The sequence below is a fragment of the Phalacrocorax aristotelis genome, chromosome 1 (assembly GCF_949628215.1).
Source record: "Phalacrocorax aristotelis chromosome 1, bGulAri2.1, whole genome shotgun sequence".
Taxonomy (NCBI): Eukaryota; Metazoa; Chordata; class Aves; order Suliformes; family Phalacrocoracidae; genus Phalacrocorax; species Phalacrocorax aristotelis.
In genome coordinates this window covers 4,209,590-4,232,155 of record NC_134276.1, presented here as the reverse complement: position 1 = coordinate 4,232,155, position 22,566 = coordinate 4,209,590, and the positions used below count along the sequence as shown (strand labels likewise).

The following is a 22,566-nucleotide window of genomic DNA, read 5'->3' as shown; positions in this document are numbered from 1 at the left end:
CCAAGTTTATTTTGAAATGTTTACAGTGTAAAGGATGCCATGAACTTCAAATCCAGTTTCAAATTTAAAAAGTTAAAAGTGACTTTGATTTCTAATCAGTCATGCAAAAATTCCAGATAATTTTTTTAACCACTTATGAAACTTTTTTTACAAACAAAAAACTTTAAAAAAATCATTGTTCCTATTTTTCATAAAATTTTCTTTTAGAAAGGAATTTTAAAAGGGATTTGAAAAGATTTTACCTGATTCTGCTTCCAAAATCTTTTATTACTGAGTTCTCAGTCACAATACCAAAGCTCATGTTAACTTGACCACCCAACTTTTAAAGAAAGCATTAAGATTTTGATGCAGATTATAACATTTGAAGACTGAAATCTCCAATCTGCGTGACTGGGATTTGAAGCAAGCAGCAAAACAAAAGAGGCAACATAAATAAGGGCAGATACTTCCAATGGCAGAAGTTGTCCCCAGAGTTGCTGGGTCTGCCGTGTGGGTGTCGGGAAGGCAGTGAGAGAGCCCGGGTGGGTTTGGGTCCTTGGGAAGAGGATTGCCGTCACACAGGCAGATGACGAGCTCGGTGTGAACCGTTGCGTCAGGCAGTGCTGGACTGCCCCTCCATTTCCCACGAAGGCTCAGGATCTTTGGGGTTTTGAATTTTTCCGGATATTGTAACTTGTTAACCTGTTCTGATTATTATTTTTCTGCGCTTGCTTCAATGCAGTCTCTGTTAGGAGCTTAGTCCAATATTTGCGAATTTGTTTACTACAAGCAATTGGGTTTTTATTTTTGCCATTTGTGTAACCACATGCAGAATGTGAAGGCTGTCTCTGAGACCCCTGCAGTGCCCTCAGTGTCTGAAGATGAAGATGATGAAGATGACGCAGCTCCACCCCCTGTGATAGCTCCACGACCTGAACACACAAAATCTGTGAGCAGGAACGCTTCCTTCAGCCCCTGCCACCGTAGTGACGGTTGGGTCTTGACGGTGGCTCCTCATCCACGCTGCGTGGCATGGTGCTGAGCCCTTCTGGGGAGCAGGAGGGAGGAGGTGGGAGCCACTCCTGCCAGCGCACCTTCATATTATCACGTGCCTGGTTGGGGCGGGGAGGACAAGAGAGTCCTTGCTTAGTGACATTAGCTGTTAACAAAGTAGCTGTAGAAATGCGTCCCCGACAACAAGAACAATAATGAAATTAACAGAAGTGTTTAAGTCTTCATCAGATTTGTATTAATATGTATGTTTTTCTCAACAAAATTAGATATACACCCGCTCTGTGATAGACCCCCTTCCTCCTCCTACCAGAGATGTGGCGACTTCTCCTATTTCTTCTCCCTTGGAAAACAGCACAACGGTGCCTGACATGCTGGTCAGGAACACAGAGAAACAAAAGAAAAAGCCAAAAATGTCAGATGAAGAGATCTTGGAAAAATTAAGTATGTCATTTTTGTTTTGTTTTGTAGGGTTTTTTGATTGATTTAAAAAAAAAAAATTAAATTCCAGATCCTGCTGTGTTGATTTCTCAAAATCTTAATCAGCTGAAATGTTTTGACATTCCCATTTTGAGATCCTTTACCGAAGACATTGCATTGTGACTGTGTGCCAAAACTGGGAGCAGATGTAAGGGGGGAGCGCAAATGTAAGCTGAGCACCGGTGATGCCAGCTGAAGACCCCAGGGAGTTACAGACCCTCAGGCTCCGCAGAACATGTGCTGAATAAGAAACATCTACTTAACTATGAAGTCTGAGGTTGTTCCACATCCTGATACTCCGTAGCTCTGGAGCGGGGTTGATTATATTGAAATGTTAGATGTAAGGTGAGCAGAGCTTCCTACTGTGTCTTAAAGATGGACAGAAAATTAATGCATCCCCCCAAGTTCACCTTCCACGATACCACGATATAAAGCGACTTGGTTATTTTTAAGTGCCCTGACATCGTGTGGGTACCCAAATTAGTAGTTGTTTCTGATAAACATGTCCCTCTGTTGTGTCCTGGTGTCTTTAACAGTCCCTGCCTTCAGTTCATGGGTCTTCTAAAGTGCTCCTCTGCTGCCTGGTGTTCTTGGTGTTCTGTGGCATATCCAACAGCTGAACCAGCTCTTCTGGGCAGCTGGTTGTTATCCCGAGCCTGGGGCCTGTTTTTATTAGGGTAGAGCATTTCTAATTCTTTGAACCACTAATCCTGTATTAATTACATACATGCCTTGCTTGTCAGTCGATGTAAATTGTGTTAGCACCCCTACAGTCAGGCTGGTCTCTTCAGTTGAGGGTATAAGCCTAAAGGTCAGTATTTTATGAAGCAAAGACTAGTAGCTAGATGAAGGAAAATTTAATCTGAGGGTATAACTTAAAAAAAAATGGCATCTGGGTACCTCATTCCTCTGAATAAAGCCTAAATTGAATTGATGGCATGTTAACTGGAACTGCTTGCTATTGGAAAACTCATACCCATTGTTTCAAAGCAGCGACTTCACTCACTTAATTATCAGGACCTTTGTATCATTAAAGATTCAAGCCATTTGTGTGACCAGGTAGGGCAAGCAGGGACTGTGCCAGGAAAAAGGTGCTATTTTAATACCAACACCCTGACTTCTGTAATGAAGAGAAATGGAAGTGCCACTCTTAGGAGTGGCGGGTGTCAGATGTGCCTTCTTGGCTTGCTCCAGCAAGTAGTGTTCAGTGCTGAACTGACTCTTCAGCATTGAAATGTTTTGTTATAAATATACGGGTGTGTGAAGTTCAGCGGCTGCTCTTGGGTGTCACCTTCTAGATGTGGGATGGTCAGAAATATACGATGAAGTTTAATGCTGTTGTAAATTGGTGTTTTTCCACTGAGGGCAGTGGAGTTGTACTTATGCGAAGACTTATTACCCTTTCATGTTTTGGTTTGACATGTGAATGAAATGACTAAAATCTAAAAGCATATATATGTTTACACATACTGAAGATAGACAAAGGTTAAAAGGAAGCTGATAAATCTCCCCCTCTTAGCATTAACACAGCATCGAGGCAACCATTAATGAATCCTCGGCTGGCTTTTTGGGAGGTAGGAAACACTGCCGCGTTTTACAGATGACACCGTTAAACAGGGTAAGATTGGCAACTGCCTTTTGTCACTGCGGCACTGTCCTGTCGCTGCCGCAGGGAAGCATTTGCCCCTCTCACAGTCTGAACTTGTAGCCTGTGCTAGGCTTTGAGGGAAACTTTACAAATGTTTGTTCAGGAATGCTTGTCCTCAGGGCTGACAGCACTGCTTCCATAACGTACAGCGGGGTTTATATAGTCAGATTTCTCTTCCTGCCCTCCTCTCCAAACATGGACCATGTTCCCTTCCTTTACCTCTGTCTCCTAAATCCTGTGGGTCTGGCTGCTCTCCAGTAGTGTCTGAAAATAGCCACCTCTTATTCTGCTTGCTACTGGATTTCTTGGCCTAATGACCATGAGCAGTTTCTTTGCCAATATACATCTGTTTAGGCTCAGCCCTAGACCCCTGTGAAAGCAACACCATATGTTGGCAGCTTGAGTGACCTGCAAACACCAACTCAGATGCAGCTCTGATCCCTTGATTAGCCATCATGGTGCTGTTAGAGAGGAGACTTGCTCCCAGCTGAGCTCTAGGAATTGTTGGCTCTGATTTCTTCAGCCTAAAAAGGGTGTGATTCCTGCCTGCTACAAGGGTGTTATGGAGATCAGTTAAAGTTTGCAGGGAGCGTTGAGTTTCAGTGATGCCCCTTTTGTCAGCTGCTCCGGTTTACCCCTTGGCAACCTGCCATACCATTTGCAGGGCTCCAGCGCATCTATACAGCCTGCCAACCACCTGCCCTTGTGCTGAGGGCTCCCTCCCCTCATACAGAAAACATTGCGTTCCTCGGGGATACCGAATCCATCTTGAGCCTGAGCGGCCCCTCGCTGCCCCGTGTTGCAGAACACCAGGCGAAGTGTTTTTCCCTCTGAGGGATGCAATAATACTCTTTATTCTGGCTGAACAGCCACCTTAGGGGAGAAGGAGCTGAGATCGCCTTGGGTTGCTCTCCAAAACCAGAGCAGTGCTGCCAGTCGTGTGGCAACTGCTGCTGAAACCTGTACTGACTATAGGGTTCCTGGAAGAGCAGCTGAGCATTGCCCAGGCCAGACCAGGGGAGATATGGCTCTGAAGGGTCTCTCCAACTTCCCCATCCCGAGTCTTGGGTCAGTAATGACTATGGTCCTGCTGATATAGATACATCGTAAATTACTTTTGTTCTGCCAGAAGTCGTCGTGGTGGAGGGAAATCTTTGGCTAGATTTGCAACAGACTGTTGGCTCTGAGATGAACGAGGCCCTGGCCTCCAAATTCAGAGGATGTTCCAGTGCAGGGGCATCTTAGGTCATCCCATGTGTAGAAGCTGGGGGTGACTTGCAGGTTTCCAGCAAATAATTACATTTCTGTGTACGAGGTCTACACGTGCCCATCCCGTGCCTAGCAGTGTGCAGTCACTGGCTGCTAGTGAAGATTAAACGTGCTTAATGTCTGTGTTCCACCATTTCTGAGGGGAAATACCTGTGAGAGGGAGGCTGTGGGGTCCCTTCCCTGGAGACATTCACCCCCCGCCTGGCCGTGGTCCTGTGCCCCCCACTCCGGGTGTGCCTGCTCCAGCAGGGGGTGGGATGGGATGAGCTCCAGAGGTCCCTTCCAACCCCTGCCAGTCTGGGATTCTGTGAGAGGGGAATGCCACAGTTGGTGGGTGTTTAAATAACTGAGGACTTCCTTGGTGTTTGTGTGCCTCTGGATTTCTGGCAGGTGATTCACGAGGCTCAGCTGAGCCTGCCGTGGCCGTGGGGCTGCTCTTAAAGTACAGGTGGTTCTTACAGCTGTACAAAAAAGTACTTATAACATCCTCTTGGGTTTGTTTCTCCTTTTTTTGTAGGAAGTATTGTGAGTGTGGGTGATCCAAAAAAGAAGTACACGTGTTTTGAGAAGATTGGACAAGGGTTAGTATATGCTCCTTCTCTGTTCTCTACCTTTCCTTATGCTAAGAAGGGAGCACTGAAACCAGGCTAAATTAGTTTGCTGAAAAAGCTGTTGGTGATGCTGGAGAGTTTATTTTGTTTGGTTGGGTTTTTCTTCTTCTTTGGTTTCAGGTTTGGGGTGGGTTTTTTGGGGGTTTTGGTGGGTTCTACCCCTCCCCGCCCTCTCCTCCCTTTCCTGACAAAGTCTTGAGTCACAGGGACCGGGGTTTTTGTGCAATTGTCTTTTAATGTAAGAAAAGATGTCATTAGATGATCAGGTTGCTAAAAGTAGCTGCGATCAGGGAAGGAACTGCTTATTTTCAGCATACAAGACAGTCTTCAAATTACGGATTTACTTTCTGAATTAACTCTCCTCAATGGCAGTGTTGTGCTCCTCTTAGCAGGGTAGGGGGAAAACAGGGGTTGGGGGAGAGGCTATGGTGAGGCAAATAACCGAGAAATCTGCTGTCAGCTCCATGTGCTGAGGCTCAAAACTCTCGTTTCCCTCACTACAAATGCCACATTTGTTTACTTTAGCTGATCCTATCTGCTCCGTAATCATGTTGGGCAGTCTGCAAGCCAGGGCGGTGCAGTCATGCCAGTTTAGATGGGATCAACTCACGGTCCTACAACCTATGCTGCATTGCTGGTTTAACAGCAGGGGTTTGGATGACCATAGTGTCCCATACTAGGAGCCTTGTTCCCCAGAAATTCTCTGGCTTCTGCTCCAACAGCAGTCTCCGCTCAGAAATATATCAGGTGATATTTACCACTGGAATTATTGCATGAAAAGGAATGGGACTGAGGGCACCTCAAAGAGACAAGTGGGAAGGGCCAGGTGTTAAGCTCTCACTCTTGCTATGAGGCACCACTAAGTGTTTTTTTTCTTTTCTCTCTTTCATTTAGAGCCTCAGGTACAGTTTACACGGCAATGGATGTAGCTACAGGACAGGAGGTAAGTGCTGCCAGAAGACCACAGCGGTGGCATTGGATTGTGTGTGGATTTTGGATTGTGTCCTAAAAGTTCAAGTTGATGCTACAAAGTACAGTCTTTCAGGGGTTCATGACATCTTATTTTTGATGAGGTATTTATTTCCTTACTAATGAGGCATGGTCGAGTGGTCTGGGCAGAGAACTGGAAAAAAATGATTTCCCAGGTTTTGATTCCTGAATCATTTCATATTTGTAAAGAACCTTTCTGTGACCACAAAGGCTGGAAGCAAATGTTCAGACTGGATAGTTCCTCGTGGAAGTTTCTCTCTTCACCCCCAAGATTCCTGCCTGTCCCCATTTAAACTTTTTTATATGCCCTCTGCTCCTTTGCTTCCTACGCTTATACTAGTTGACTTGTGTAGAAATAGTTCTTCTCCCGCCCTTTGCCCACTTGCTTCCTGCCCTTGAATTGAGAGACGAGGAATGTCTGTCTGTCTGGTTTTTGAAGTTTTTTTTGCCCTTCTTGAATATTGAAAAGCGCCCTGTGTGTTGCATGCATCCATAACAAACTAGTAGTGACAGATATGCAGCATCTGTGGAAACCATTATTGCTGGATGGAGGATTTTTAAAGAGGAAAGTGTATGCATTATCCCAAACATATTACAGAAGTCTGCAGCAATGCATATCTACTCAGCATTTGTTCAAAGTCAGGGTTAGCCACCAGTAAATTTCTTAACTTTGTTTTCTGCTGAAACTCCTTCACCCCCTTTTCTAGTTCCTGAAGAGTTAATACAGTTTAAGTGCAGCCCCTGAGGAAGGGGTGCTGCCTTTATTTGGAAGCAGTGAGAAATTTTATAGGAGCTGGAACTCCTCTGTTGGTTTTCTGCTTTCTTTCTGGACCCCTTCCGTGACCCCCATGTGAATATTTAAACCCTTATATTACAACAAACTTTTAAATCATTCCCACTACACTACTGTGATCGGGCCCTGGATTTTTAAATTTGCATTTGGGATCCCTGTAACCGTGGCATGCTGTTGACCTGTTCCTTTCTGTGAAGAGCGCTGCTACCAATCCTTGAAGCTAAGGAGCTCAGTGAATGGCAACATGTTTTGGAAGCACTAGAAGGCAACTCCTTTATTTTGCACTATACAGGAGCCTTGGGCAGCTCCCAGGGTTAAGAATACTGAAGAAGTTCACTGATGATAGCTATCTGGTGTAACTATGGCTGTTTATTTTGTATTCTAATGTGTGGGACAGTCTTAGATAAGGAAAATGCCCCTATATTCACTTGGACCACGGGCTACCTCTGAACAGGAGTGAGGAAGTACAGGAGCCTCTCTGAAGCTCCTTCAGTATTGGTCTGGGATTTCTTTATCTACATCAGATGCCTTCCCTCCCTTCATCTTTCATTCTCCTCTCTGGTCTTGCACAAAGAGCAGCATAGGGTTTTGGGGTTTTGTCTTCTTTAAGTACTGTTGGCAGCCCTCGTAAATACTGTGGAAAACCAGCATGGTGTTTGCCCTTGCCTTCTCATGTGTTGGGATTTTTCTATAGTCTCCCTGGCTATACTATCAAAATGCTAATTGTCTCCATCTATATTGGCGCTCTGGCTTGTTTCTTTTAATCCTTGCTTTTGTGAGCTGGAGTTACTGGCTCCCCTCCATTCACCTAGGCCTCTTTCTCTGCAAGTAGCAGTTTTGTAATGGCATAATTACATTTAGTTCCCTTTGACTAAACATTGTACCAAATACAGTTGGGTTGTAACGTCTATGGAAGTGTTTCTGCCTCCTGCTGTGCTGAGTAGTCTTATTGACTTGAGGGCTTGTCTGAGGGCCGTGTGCTCTTGCCAAGTGCTGGTAGTGTGGAGAGTAGAACAAAAGAGTTAAAAACTTGTTGTACCCTCCTGCCTTCTGCATATATACACACAGAGTAGGTATCCTGAAGCAGGCAGAAAGCTACTAAGCCAAAGGGCTACAACTGACAAATCCATCCCTATTGCCCTTAGTTGTGACCGGGAATTAAGATGAATCCAACTAACTTATTTTCAGCCTTTTATCTAAGCACTGGTGCTTCTTCCCCCCCAGGTCTTGCTGTGACAGAAAAAAATAGAATTACCACCTCAAAGTACTAAGCTTAGGCTACATTATTTACCCCCTCCATGCATGGCCGCCCTGCTGTAGATTTCTGGAAGCAGAAATTTGTATGGTAGCAGAAAAAAATGCAAAAAAACCACCTTCCAGAAACGTCCAATCCAAAATAAAATTAATAAGAATCATTTAAGAAATAAAAAGGTTTTGACATATCAGTCCGTACTAGAGTAAGGGGATCTCTTTGTTGTTACCAAGAAGCTGGAGATGGTTATCCAACTGTAACATAAAGGTCCAGTAGAAATATAGTAATTCCTCTTGTCCTCTTTGGCATTAAGTATCCTCCAGCGTGTGTGGAAATGGAATGGCTGCAGGAGCTCACAGAGTTCCTAAATGGCCGAACAACTCGTGATGAAAAAGCGTTTTCCCGCTTCACGTGAATGTGGGACTAAAATAATTACCAGCAGCGCTGGCAGGTTTCTAGGGGACTCCTGTAATAATGCTTTACTTGGTCTTTCTTTGCTGCAGGTCGCAATCAAACAGATGAATTTGCAGCAGCAGCCCAAAAAAGAACTGATTATTAATGAAATCCTTGTGATGAGGGAAAACAAAAATCCCAACATTGTCAACTACTTGGACAGGTATGTCATGATTTGAAGAGTTCACAAAAGGACTCTGGAAGACGCTTCCTTGTTACTCTCTTGAGTCATCCTGTCTCAGTTTAATGCAGCTATAGGACGGCCTTGCGTTGCTTAATGCATGTGGCAACGTTGGGGTGTGCGTGCCTTGGCGGTGTCTCTCCATATCCTAGGAGGTCAAGGTGACTGATTGGCATTAACGGGGTATCTAGGCTCTCTTCAGAGGTGCTGGCAGCAGAGGCATTAGCAGTATGCTGTCGGGACTCCATTTTTCATCTCTCTCCTTTTCCAAATTTGACACAAGCCATTTCCTTCCTACTAGAGGAGAAATAGAAATATTTTGAACTGTTATTTGTATTTGCTTTCATCTTCTTTCCTCTTCCGCTGAGCAATGCTGACATAGAGCTTGCGGAGGAGCAAAATCCTTCCAGGGATAGATGGTGATCTCGCCCCTGAGGCTGTCCACCAAGGTTTTCTGCATAACAGTGACGAGGGTGAATGACATGTAACACGTAACCAAGCAAGGCCGCTTTCTTGTGGCTGTGAGTAAGGGAGAAAAGGAGACCTGGCACAGAAGACAGAGGGAACAGGGTTATTCCCTGCTCAGAGCCGGGCTTTGTGGGCTCATACACATGCTGTGGCATTGCTGCTCAGCCTTGGATATATTACACCCATATGGGTCAGCTCCTCCTTGAATCCCTACTACTCCTTACCTCAACAGCAGCACCTCATCTATGAACAGATCTGCTCTGCTTGTTCTTGAGCTGGTGTTCCTTGGACTGGGACAACAACAGAGCAGAAGCAAGCAGCGCAGTGACTCCTGTACTGAGTGTAAAGAGTTCTTAAAATAAGCATGTGTAGCAGTGAAAATTCTGGTCACTATAGCGCAAGGCAGTAAAATGCCCAAGTCTGCAAACAAACGTGGCCGTGAGAGCCCCTCTTTCCCACAGGATGTTAATGCTGTGCATAAGGGTGATGGTAGCAATGTCACCATCATCAGCTGTTTGGAAGTTGACCGTTTCAGAAAGAGTAACTGGAAAATGCGCTGCCTTTGGAAGTGCAAGAAATTCTTGAGTTTTCCCTGTTCGGATTCCAGTAAAACAGTCACAAGCTGTCAGCACTGGAATCCGGGGTGTACTGAAAGCCCAGCAGGAGTGGCATGGTGGCTTGCATTCACGGTCAACATAACATCGGTGCGTTGTGTCAAGCCTGTGTCATTCACCTTATGTTAAAGATACAGCTAGTTCCAGCTGAGCTGCAGCAGGATTTTCAGTCTGCTGCACTCACGTCAGAATCCAGCGGTCCTGATGAACTCGGGTTTGGCTTACTGTGGGGAAAAGGGTGCTTAGATAGGGCGAGCTGCAGGCTTTAATCTTGGCAGCTTGTTTTTTCTATAGATGCAATTGAGGGATGTGACCTAGAATCTGTTTTGTAAATCTGAGAGAGTATTTGCACACTTGTTTGCTCTGCGTGTATATCAAAATCTCATCAGCTGTTTCTCTAACAGGTTTCTTTAACAAGCTTTTAATGTCTTAACCAACAAAAGTACTTCTTGTACACTGCAGCGTCAGTTGCGATGCTGAATTTATATGGTGCTGTGTCCTATGCATGGCTGTAAAGAGCTGCTTTGTTGAAGGGACAGAAAGTCTGCTCCTGAGATTTTGTGGAAGGGGTGTGGACACAGGGGAGCGACGCTGGGCAGACACCCTCTTCTTACAAAGAGCAGAAGGTTTTTACCTCTGTAAAATGAAACAAGTGGTAAAGAAGAGTTAAGAATTGAATCTGGGGTGAAACTTTATTCCTTGTGGCTGATTAGAAGCTTTGTTTTGGCAAAAGCGTTTGAGCAACACGTTCTTCCCATTAGAGAGAGCATCGCTGAGTACGTGCACTTGCCTTGTCTAGCCAGTACATCCCAGCTGTAGGGTAGCTGCACGTCCTGCTGTCTTGTTCAAACTTCCAGCAACAAAAGCTGCTGCTTTTGTCCTCCACTTTCTCTTACTAATGTTTTTCAGAGGGATTAGCTTTTGTTTGAGTACTGCAAATGGACAGAGCGGCCACTGGGATGAATGTGGGGGTTCTTGTGCCTATTATGCCACTTCAGCTTTGCAACTGCAGGTTCCTGTTGCTGGGGAGCTGCATCCCTCCTGCCTGGCCTAATGTGCCTGTTTGCTTCCTGAGTGCTGAATTAAGCTGACATTTGAATGCCGCTTGCTGGCTTCAGCCTACTGTTGTCGCAGAAGGAAGTACGAGGAAGGATGCGCTTGCTGCTGTGGGACCTGGTTTCTTTTTTGCGGTTCTCTTTCTGACAGTTTCTCCCCTCCTGAATCCCTGATGGGAGAGCTGCAAGATATTCATCAGTATAACCACCTCTCTCATTTCTATTTGCCTCAGCTCCTGCCCTTATACAAGGGTTTCCTGTGCCTTATTCTCTCTTACTTGCATGGCCTACTTTCTCGTGGTTAATACGGCCTTTCTGCTGCAGTGTAAGCAACCAGTGTTGCACGAAGGTGTGCTGTGGCCTGTGAGATAGTGATGTGGCCTAATTCAGCTGTACTTGGGAGCTGAATTTGGAAGCACCTGGCTCTGAAGACAGTGACACTAGTTCTCCTGTGCAGACAAGCAGCAACTTGTGCTCAGTTACCTGCTGGATGTGCCAGTTTCTTTCTATGTGTGAAAAAGGCCCTCAGAGCCCTCCTTCTAAACTCAGGCATTTAAACACAGTCATCAGATGCCCAATGCCCAGAGCAGACTCCTGCCCTTTGGCTTCTTTCTTTCTGAAGAACTCTCCTTAACCTAATAAACCCCACAAATCCTCATTTTAAGTGGTAGCCACTAGTACCCTCACCCCAACCCCAAACTCCGCTAGGGCTGGAAGGTCAACGCTGAAGATGTATGACAGTCATGCTACAAGAAAACACTGATTTCTTTCCGGGCTAACTTCATGTTCGCATGTTGGAGGCATGTTACTTGTGCAGAAATCTGTAACATGATCTTGCTTTTCTGGGAAAACCCAACTTTATAAAGTTTATCAACAAAAAAGGGCTGTGACTGACTGATGTGTGTTTGTGATAGGAAGGGCTTAGTGGGCACCTTCCTAAGGTATCCAAGTGGAAGCTGAGGAACACCTTACAGGAGCAGACATTACCTGCTCTTGCAGTGGGGGAAGAGAAAGCTGTAGACCATGTCCTTCTTCCTTAAAGACTTTCATCAGCTTGTTTTTACTGCCAGCCTTGTTTTGGAAGGTGACTGTGGATGATGAGGTGCAATACCATGCTATGACTGACATCACATGGCAAGCAGCACGTAGGTGTATGGACTTCCTGGTGGCACCCCTGGAACTGCTGAGAGAGTGGTTTTGAGGCATGCCTACAGCAGGCAGCTCAGTGACTGAAACTGGCCTCTGCTGCAGCAAGAGAGTGAAAAGATCCCCGAGACATCATCACCCAGTCTTCCGAAATGACATTTGCTTGCGGCAGCTGGTGGGAAGCCACCGTTAATTCCACCTTCCTGTGTGTTATGTCAGATCTATCAATTACTGAGGTGTCCGGGTCTTGGCACATTCCTTTGGCTGCTCATGGCACAACTTGGGTTCACAGTGTGGTGTTCTTGGCTTGCTCCATCCCCTTTGGCCGTGGAGAGATACCAGCTTGCTCCCAGCATGTGTAACCTGAGATTGTCATGCAGGAGTGGTGGAGCCCATTCTGCCCACATCATTACAGTCAAGTGGGTTTGGGCTGCAGAGGGTGTAAGTGGCAATGAAGGGAAGCACTGTGATGTCCAGGGTGACACTGATTTGTTGAGAGGATGCTGAGAAAAATGTGGATAGAGCCTGCTTTCGCAAGAGTGATGAAAAAGAAGCAACAGCATAGGGGCAGGAAGGAACGGTGTGAATAGGGTGGCTTTCAGAGCCTGTTAGAAGGTAGGTGACCTGCAGAGTTGGCAGAAGCGCTTCTAAAAGCAATTCTGCTGCTCCTCTGTCACTCTGAGGGGCTGCTGTGCGGGTGATACTGGTTTTGCTGGGGTCTGTGCTGCTGGGAAAAAACTGCCAGTGCATCAGCTTCTCTTGCATAGTAGAGTTGGAGACCTGTCTGCTCCAGGAGCATAGCCCCGTGTTGTTGGGCTCCTGAAAGAAACTCCAGGCTTTGCCTCCCTGCATAGTCTTCAGCAACACCAAGCAAAGATACCGTCTTTGGCTCTGATATTAAAAGCTCTCCATAACTGCAACACATCTGTCACACAGCTCAGACCACAATTCTTATTGTGGGGGAGTTTTTTCATCAGCTAAGGTGTTGGTAGTGTGTCCTTTTGGGGTCAAAGCCTACCTCCTGCCCACTCCTGTGATGTCTCACTCATCTCTGTCTACTTCCCATGCCAAGCTGGGCTTAACTTCTTTCTCCGTCACTGTTGCTTTCTAGCTAATTGTTTGCTAGATCCTGCCCTGCTTTTTTGCCTTTGGCTCCTAGCAAATTCACTATTCGCTCTTCAGCAGGATCAGTGTTTCGGAGCAAACCAAACATCTGCTTGGTCAACTCTAATGCCAGCAAAAGCTTTTAATTAGATTCTCGGCTCTCTCTCTTGACTGATCTATCATAGAATAGAATAGAATCATTAAGGTTGGAAAAGACCCTTAAGATCATTGAGTCCAACCGCTAACCTATCACTGCCAAGCCCACCACTAAACCGTATCCTCAAGCACCGCATCTACCCTTCTTTTAAATACCTCCAGGGATGGAGACTCAACCACCTCCCTGGGCAGCCTGTGCCAATGTTTGACAACCTACACGCTTTAAATATGGGAGGACAGGCTGAGAAGGTGGGTTTTCAAGCCAGTGATTCCTTCCTTCAGGAATGTGTCATCCTGATATATCTGTCATGGACGATCGTGTTGATGTTTTTCCAGATGGGCCCAAAAAGGCAGAAGTGGTTGGTGGTTTGGGTTTGTTGTTTGGGTTTTTTTTAAAATGAGTGAATGCTGACGTCTTCATCCCAGGTCTTCTGCTTTTAGATGTAAGCACACACACTCCCAGCAGAGAATAATATTGCAAATGGCTGAGAAAACTTGCCTTCACCTCAACTGACTCCTCCCCATCCTCCTACAGGCCTTTTTGGACAAGACCTGCCCTTTTGGGCTTTCCTTTTTTATTTTAAATCTTTAGAATTGCTGTTGTATCCATCAAGATGTTCTCATTTGCCCTTATGAACCGTTCTGAATTTTTCATACAAAATCCCAAGCAAGTTTTGTACCATGAAAAAGATTGAGGTGATTTTCAAATGCATGATGCTTTAAAAAAAGTGTTCTTTCTCTGTTGCTCACGAACAGTGATCCATTGTGTCACTCAGGATTGTCCCTGGGCCTAGGTGAAGGAGGCAGTTGCTTACATCAGCAGGATTGCAGTAGTAACGAAGCAGCCCCCAGCCACCTCTTCTGCTGCAAAAGCCCCTCAAAAGCCGTGCTATGTGCCAGATGGCTGGGCCTCATGCTTGGACCCCATCCTTGACTAGTAGCTCCTCCCCTTCTCTCCCAGCGGCAGCAGGAGTTGTAAGGTCAGGTCTCCCGCTTAGTTGGGGCCCTTTTCGTGGCAGAAAAATTCAGCCTTGCTTTTACAGCCAAGAAACTTGCAGCTTGTTCTCCCATTACCTCTCTCCTCGACTTTCTGCACTCACCCTTCCCTCTGCTCATTCAGGCTATGATCGGATCCTCCCAAGTGCAGAAAGTACCACAAGTGCCTGGTGCCCCAGTACTGTTAAATACGCTGCCCAAGCCTCATGGTTTCTCTGCACTTCTAAGACAGCTTTAAAACCCAGTGCGTTCTGGCTAGGTAAATGGTAGCACGCTCATACTTGCTGATCTTAAAATCTGATTTTGGTTCTTCAGTTACCTTGTAGGAGAAGAGCTTTGGGTGGTCATGGAGTACTTGGCAGGAGGCTCCCTAACAGACGTTGTGACAGAGACCTGCATGGATGAAGGGCAAATTGCAGCTGTGTGCCGAGAGGTAAAGCGGCACTCGCGCTCGGAGGGAGCTGCAATTGGGAAGGGGACGCGGGCTTCCCACGACCTGTCCCTGGCTCCATAGGAATAGCTGTCTCCACCTTCTGTAATGCAACACTCATTGTTTCAAAGGATGGATTTCACCTGGGAGGTTGCAGCGTACAATCCTAATGCAAGCCTAATATGTTTCACCCTAGGGGGGAGGACTGGAGTGCAAAATGGGGTTGGAATCCCCTTGGTTATCCCTGTTCTCCAGGTCTTTTGGGACTAACCTGTCCGCCTAGGACCTGCTGATCTCAGTGGGATATCTCTCTGTAGCCCTGCACATAGATTTATGAAAGACTCTAATATACTAAGCCCTTGCTACTGAAAATGCACGTTGTTGGAGTCTGTTAGTTGGCTAATTGCGACTGGTGAACAATTTCATGCACAGTGAGAATATCTCAATTATTTTATTCTTTTTCAGTGTCTCCAAGCTCTGGAATTCCTCCATTCAAACCAAGTTATTCACAGAGACATCAAGAGTGACAACATCCTGCTGGGAATGGATGGCTCTGTCAAACTAAGTATGTGGGGAGCATTGCTGGTGATGAGTTATCAGCCCAGGCCTGTTACCTGCTGTGGGCCAGCCCTGTTGGGGAGAGGGGTGTTTGAGATGCTTGATGCTGTGGCGATGAAGAGGCTGTAGAAATAGTCTTGTAGGTATTTTTGTGGCTTTGGTATTAATGGAGATTGGCAAGCATGAATCCTTGTGAACTGATAACAGACTCGAAGTAGGGTTTGGGGTTCGTTTAGCTTCGGGCCATCTGTTTTTGTGGAGTAAAATAACAGTATTTTAATGCTACTGCAGTCTAGAAAGCTGGGTTTGAAGGTGTAGGGCCAGAAGCCTTTATCTGTGAGCGATCTCTTCAGCCTGGAAAACACTGCAGGTACTTGAGGGGCAGGGGTGGTGGAGGGAGATTGAAAACTGTGTAACTAGAAAACATTTAATCTTACAACACCAACCCAGACTGGACTCTAAATGTTGTTTCCTCCTTGTGTTATCACCTGTAAAGAAGACCTTGAGGCTGTTCTGCCCTCGGGTGCTAAGGTAGCTGTTGTGCCTGTCATTGCCCATGCAGAGATAAGCCTAGAAACTAGTGAATTATTATCTTCCACCTATAGCTTTAACAGAATTGTGCTTCCTTTCCCTCCCTCCCAGTTCTGTTGGCTAGCACCCAAAACGCATAAATAAATCTATTTTTGTCAGCGGTGACAGCAGATATGACTCAAAATTCACACAGTGCAGATATGCTGAGTAAGAAAGTGGGGGTTTTTTGTATATAATTGCTTTTTAGACTAAAGCTGTACTTTGGTACAGTCAGATCTCTGGTGAGTTAGTGATGAATAGCTGATCAGGGCCAAAGTGCTCTGTTCTTATGGAAGAACTTCTTTCAGCACAGTATGCAGGTACCGGGCTGTAGTTTAGAGAAGTCCCTGTGGATATGATGCAGTAACCTTCTGGACCTGAGCTGCTTATTGGCTCTGCTGGAAATTTGCTCTGTTTATGAACCATATGTACCTTTCCTGGTCGTTACCCTTGATGAAAACTCAGCTAGGGACCGGTTTTGTTTTCATCATCCTGCCTAAAATTAGACCCACGGTGCATAGGGGGTCAGGATGGGCAGTGCTTCTTGCTGTGTTGATTCTGCTGGGCTCACAAGAACAGAAGTAGGGGGTTTTTTGGTAAGTCAAATAAAATCAGACATAGGACCCAGCAATCTTTATGTGAAGGCTTTCCATCTTTCTATCTATTTGAAGAAAATAATCAGTATAAATTTAGGTACTTTAAATTTATTCTGAACACTGCTCTGTAAACAAATCCTGTTTGAGGGATGATATATCTACTGGGGAAGTAATATCTCTGGGACTGAAAATATCACCAGACAGCACAGTAGGTGGGTTGGGGGCGTATCTAGATCAGTCTGTGCATTAATTTCTATTTTCACATACCCAGGAGCAGGCTTTAGACCATCTACGACATAGTGTATCACAGCTCCATAATGCTGCACACACAGTCAAGTGTCGCAACATCCATATACGGTTATTTACTGGTTCCCATCGCTCACATACACAAGTCAGCAGCTCTGTAATCCTCATGGCCTCAGTGAGTCAGATTTAGAAACCTAGCTCTCAACACTGTCTTCTGTATTAGCCACAAAACCACCCCTCCTTTCACAGTTGCAGCAGCAACGGACCAGGCAGTGTAGCCGGGTAATGTGTACTACAGCTCTGGCATCAGTAAGCGTTATTCTCGGAGAAACTTGCTGATTTTTATGTCTGTTCCTTCCCTGCCCCTCTCTAATTTTCCAGCTGACTTCGGCTTCTGTGCCCAGATCACTCCTGAGCAGAGCAAACGCAGCACCATGGTGGGGACCCCGTACTGGATGGCACCTGAAGTGGTGACACGGAAAGCGTACGGGCCCAAAGTGGACATCTGGTCGCTGGGGATAATGGCCATCGAGATGATCGAAGGAGAGCCCCCCTACCTCAATGAGAACCCCCTGAGAGTAAGCGAGTCTCTTTTGCCTTCAGGTCTTCACTAAGCCTGCTGATGAAACTGGCTCTAAAGGCGGCAGGCGAATCCTCCGGTGCAGTTTCACCACCTGCAGCCCCGTATCTCCTTAGATGTTGCAGTGAGAAGATTGAGATGGTTTCAGTTAAAAGCCATAGTTTGGTCTGGGTAGCAGAGGTGTGGGTTCTTCCCCTTGCAGACCCTCTGGTCAGATCTGATGCGTTAGGTCATGCACACTCATAATTTCCCACTTTCTGGAGGTGCTGATAGATGGAGATGGTACGGAAAGAGTACCTGATGGCGCCAAAGCAGCAAACTTCTTGAATCCTTGTGCCCTGTGAGTGGGGAAGGGTTGTCCTTTATCTTCAAAAATACGATATGTTACTATTCTATAAGCGGAGCTTTCTCCTGCTGGCAGATTGTTCCTCCTTGCGTGCTCCAAATAAAGTTACAAGCTTAAGAAATCTTCAAACAGGGCTTAAGCTTCCTGATGTCTTTCCCTTGTTGAGTTTTTAATGAAAGGGGAGCTGCTCTCAGTTTGTAGGGATGTAATTGCTCTTAATATAAGCCAGGTTTATGGCTTCTCCCTCAGCTACACAGGATGAGGGGATCTAGAAAAATTCTGTTTAACTTTGTCTCCGTCTCTTGCGCTGGAAGCGATTTTTGGGGGAAAAGAGCAGCAGCAAAGGAGAGTGAAAGGAAAGAAACTGGGTGTTGAGTTGAACGAGGGTGGTTAAGCAACAATACTTTGGCCTCGTTTAACTCAACCTGTGCCAATTCCCAGGCTATCAGACTGCTCCCATGGGATGTGCTGAGTGATGTGCTCAAAGGGCCTGCATATTAACAAGTCTCTGACAGATTTCCGTTTCCTTTGAAAATCTATCCAGGAAGTTTCTCACATGAAATCTTGACATGGATGAATTCCATTGATTCTCAGAGGGGATTTTTTGTGAATGCTTCATTCCCAAGCAGTAGCAAAACTGCTTGTTTCTGCAGGATGTTAAAAGCTGCTTGAGGGTCTGCTGGACATCTTTTGTAAGGAGCCAACTGCATCTTTATAGTGTTGACTTTTTAGGCCTCTTTCACTCAGGCAAAGTACCGACAGAACAAAATCTATTTATTCAGGGGTACCTCCCCATGAGGTTATAGTTATTGCAGGAGTCTAGCACTGGTAGAGTCATGCCAGTTAACTTCCCTATGTAAACATGGTCTGGAATGTTGTTTTTGTCCTCCTAATCCCTTGAGAGGGCTGCAGGATCCAAACCCAGATTACGAGGGTAAAACAATAAAGGATTGGATCCCATCCACATAAAAATAGGACTGGCAGCTGTTCTGTTTGCAGAAACTTAAGCATTGATTAGTCAGCCTGATATGGTGGGGTTTTATTTTCCCCATTTAACTGGGGGGAGGGAGAGGAGAAATGAGTGTGTCTGTAATCCGGAGATAGAATCCAACCGTCATAACATCCTGTATCTTTGGTGCTTGTTTTTGCTTTAGGCCCTGTATCTCATTGCTACTAATGGGACTCCAGAACTGCAGAATCCAGAAAAGCTTTCAATCCTATTCCGAGACTTCTTAAATCGCTGTCTTGAAATGGATGTGGAAAAGAGAGGTTCTGCGAAAGAGCTGCTACAGGTAGGTGATGGGGAACAGGGCTGAATCAATATAATGCAATCCCGAGTGAGGCCAGGCTTAGAGTGTGGTTCAGAGATCTGGTTTGGGTTCCTAAATACTTCATTGGCTGAAGGCACAAGCACAGCTAAGGTAACCTGCCAGAACCCCAAAACCTAAATCTATAATAAAGTGTTAACAGACTACTCCCTTTTTATGCTGTACTTGTTACTAGCAGCAGCTGTGCAGTGTGTTCTGTAATCAAACTCAATAGCTGTGCCCCAGGCCTGCCAAATGCTGACCCCCTTCATTCCCGTGACCCCTTCACAGAGCTGGCCCTCACATCGCATGTATTGTCATGGTCTGGCCTTGCTTGTTGGATTTGGACGGCAGGAGAGCTCCTAGCTATCGATGTTCTGGTTGTCTTCCTTCTGGTGGAGGGATCACAAAGCTCTCTGGAACATGTATGGCTTGCATTGACTGGAGCAGTTTGGTATGACCACATTTTGCCAGATACTACTCCTTACAGAGGTGATGGAACAAAGCTTGTGAGATATCTTAATCATAGAATGGTTTAGGTTGGAAGGATCCTTTAAATATTCTCTGGTCCAACCCCCCTGCCACAGGCAGGGACACCTTCCACTAGATCAGGTTGCTCAGAGCCCCGTCCACCTGGCCTTGAACACTTCCAGGGGTGGGGCATCCACCACGTCTCTGGGCAACCTGGGCCAGCGTCTCACCACCCTATCATCAGTTATTCCACTTAAAGCCTGGTGTCTTAATGTGAACTCCTGGTGAAAGGCGAGGGCCAAGCTGCCAGGCTTTTCACCAACATGGATGAGGGGAGTGGTTCGTGTGTTCCTTCTGTCAAATTTGCCATGGGGGTAGAAAATGTAGCTCTTTATAAAATAAATCTGTGATCAGGGGGACTTAGACCTCAACTGTGAGACAGTTTCCTTTTATGTTTTCCTTTCTTTCCACTAGTTTGTCTAGTGGATTCAGTTTTGGATCTGTTGCTGCCTTCTGAGGCAGTAATGAAGCATTAATCACTGGCAGAATGGCAGTAGTTGAAAGATCACTTTTTCTTCCAGCCCTTCCAGCCCCAAAATATCAGACAGCAGTAATGTTCTGTTCCTTGGAGCAGGACAACGTTTTGACTGTAACATTTCTGCCTGTTTTTAACTACCTTTTAGCCTCTGATTTTTTTTTTTTTTATTTCCCCCCCGTCTCTGAAGCATGTTGCCTTGGGTGACTGATCCCTTTGGATGCTCAGAAGTCCTGTGGGATATAATGGCTTTTTGTTTTCTGAACAGCTTGTGAACTTGCCCTACATGCCTTCCCTCTCATCTGAGAGCTGTTTTGATAATCAATATTGTTTTACTTAACAGAGCACCTTGTGTAGGAGACTGACTGAATGGTTCTGTGTTGCAAGCTCTGTGCTGCTCTCCTAAATTCCAGCTGCTTTGCAAATTTCTGATATCCGCAGAAGGCCAAGGCAATGCTTTCACCAGACCTGTGACAACAGGGGAGAGAGAAACGAGAGGTGATCCCTGCAGGAAGCCCTGTGCCTTGTGTTTGAACTGCACAGGTTGTTTTTAATACACCTTCCTTCCACACAGAATTTCACAATAGATTTTGCAAGACTTTATAGTTCCCTGGAGGAATTCACTGAGTTTTGCTTGGTCTTGAACATGTACAAACACTGGAGACTTCAGCATGTGTTGGGTGCAAATCTGTTCATCACTTGGGGCAAGCCCCAGAGGTTTGTGGTGCTTTCACCTGTTCAGAGATTAGTGTAGGATGTTAGACTTCATATGGGCCTAGGTGCCAATATTTTGAGTAGCCACCAGACTTCTGGGCCATGTTCTAAAAAATTTAACCCTCTTCTTTTTCCTTCTTCCTAGCACCAGTTCCTGAAAATTGCAAAGCCTCTATCTAGTCTCACTCCTCTGATTATTGCAGCTAAAGAGGCAGCCAAGAACAACCATTGAAGTGGCGGAGTCAACACAGTCATCGTGTCAAGACTTTTAGATGTTCATTTCAGAGACTGAATTACCTGCCCCTCTCCCCTTCTGCTCCTCCTTCACAGCGGTGTTCTTAAAACTTTGACCTGCCCCGAAGCGTGGCAGAGGTATCTTTCAGCTGAATGTGGAAGGGCACGCAACAGGCACATCGCTGATCCTACATAGTGAACTCTCTTTCCATCCTCGTGATGGGGGCGAGAGGGGAAGAGTAGTTTGTATGGTTGAGAAGATCTTTCTGAGAACGTCTGAACCTGACTTACACGTACCGAAGCCAGTTTGTTTTCATGTTTCTTAGTGTGTTTATTTTTAAAAAGAATGTGGAGCCTTAGACTCTTATCCAAGTTTATCTTAATAAATTAAATCTTTTGCTGGCTGGACTCCTCCTGCTTCTGGCAAGCTGCTGTGACACCGCTGGGGCCGCTCTGTGCTTTGGATGACTTGAGGAGGGAAGGGAGCAGGCAGCAGAAGTGTCAACAGTTGTAACAACTGAAAGGGGAATGAAGGCGTGAATACGCATCCCTCTTGCAGCACTGCTGGATGCTTTGAGGGAGCATGGAGAAAGCCTCTGTGTGCTTCCTGCAGCCGTTGGAGACCTTAACTCACGGATAATCTTGTTGCCACATTGTGTGAATCGGGGCTCCCCTCTCCCCCTTTAGTTTCACCTCAACTACTTAAACAAATCTCAAACATTGCTGATGTTCTAGAAGATATATCACAGGAAAAATTGACAGCTCTTTTAGGGTTATTTTATCAGCTCTGTGAGGTTTCTTAGAGACCCTTGCCCTGTATGATAAAGCAAACAGAGCAATTAACTGTTATAAAGATAAGATTTGCCTGCAAAATGATGTTGAAAACTCTTGTTTCGTAGAGCAAGTCCAATGGGAGACAAACTGATTGTGGATGCTGCTTTCTTGGAGACGTGGGGACGTTAATTTTCTGAAATGATAGTGGTTTCTTTATGCTACTGATTCCTTTGGTTGCGAATAGTCTAAAACAACAAGAAACCTGGAACTACTAGAGGGATTGGTTGTAAACACTGGGCTTATGTTCAACTGTGTAACAATTTTATTGTTTTTTTTTTTTTAATAAAATGACTGCTCCGTTTCTTAACTTGGGGCTGAGGGAGGATTGGAGAATTCACTGTCACCGGACAAGTCTGTCGGATGGGGTTATTGTTCATATCGTCACTGGGTGCCTGAGCGTGTTGGATAAAGTGATATAACCTTGTCTCTCACCTCTTCTTCTGTAGTACTTTGGGACAGCAAGTGGCTCTCAAGGGTGTAAATTTACACATAAAGAAAACAGATAAAAGATCTATGTTATAACTGGGGGAGCTGCTTTCTCTGTACTGCTTTGGTCAGTTACAGGGTGAGTTTAAACCCATTCTGGATCAACCTCTCATCTCTCTCCAAAGCACCTCCGTGGCACAGAACCTCATTCCTGCTTCTTGCTGAGACCTGCCGCTGGCTCAGCCCTTCCATCCCTGCAGCTGGGATTTAATTCAAATATATTTTCCTGTCTGCTCCACAATACACGACGGCTCTTAGTAGTCACTAGTTTCACCACGTGTAGATAGAGTTTGTGAGGTCTTTTGCTTCTGTGGTGCCTTCTCCCATCCTTTGTGCTCCAGGGTGGTCACTGCTTGACACAGGGCTGAAGTCCATTGCCAAAATCTGCAGCCTCTCTCCCTTTGTGTACATATCTTTCATCTTCCCCCTAATATTAAGAGTTTCCCTTTGCAA

The 22,566-nt window shown here is 45.6% G+C and overlaps 1 protein-coding gene across 13 annotated transcripts in view; it reads left to right on the top strand.

Annotated features, from left to right (window-relative positions):
• Positions 1–22,058, top strand: part of PAK1 (p21 (RAC1) activated kinase 1) — a 76,813-nt gene extending 54,755 nt beyond the window's left edge. For all 13 annotated transcript variants that reach the window (XM_075115773.1, XM_075115839.1, XM_075116403.1 and 10 more), the window contains 10 exons: positions 812–928; positions 1,260–1,434; positions 4,905–4,968; positions 5,893–5,941; positions 8,537–8,649; positions 14,522–14,639; positions 15,102–15,201; positions 16,988–17,184; positions 18,687–18,824; positions 20,705–22,058. In XM_075115773.1, the coding sequence (XP_074971874.1) occupies positions 812–928; positions 1,260–1,434; positions 4,905–4,968; positions 5,893–5,941; positions 8,537–8,649; positions 14,522–14,639; positions 15,102–15,201; positions 16,988–17,184; positions 18,687–18,824; positions 20,705–20,791 (1,158 nt within the window). In that variant the 3' untranslated portion in view covers positions 20,792–22,058. The remainder of the gene's footprint in view (positions 1–811; positions 929–1,259; positions 1,435–4,904; positions 4,969–5,892; positions 5,942–8,536; positions 8,650–14,521; positions 14,640–15,101; positions 15,202–16,987; positions 17,185–18,686; positions 18,825–20,704) is intronic.
• Positions 22,059–22,566: the final 508 nt, after the last annotated feature.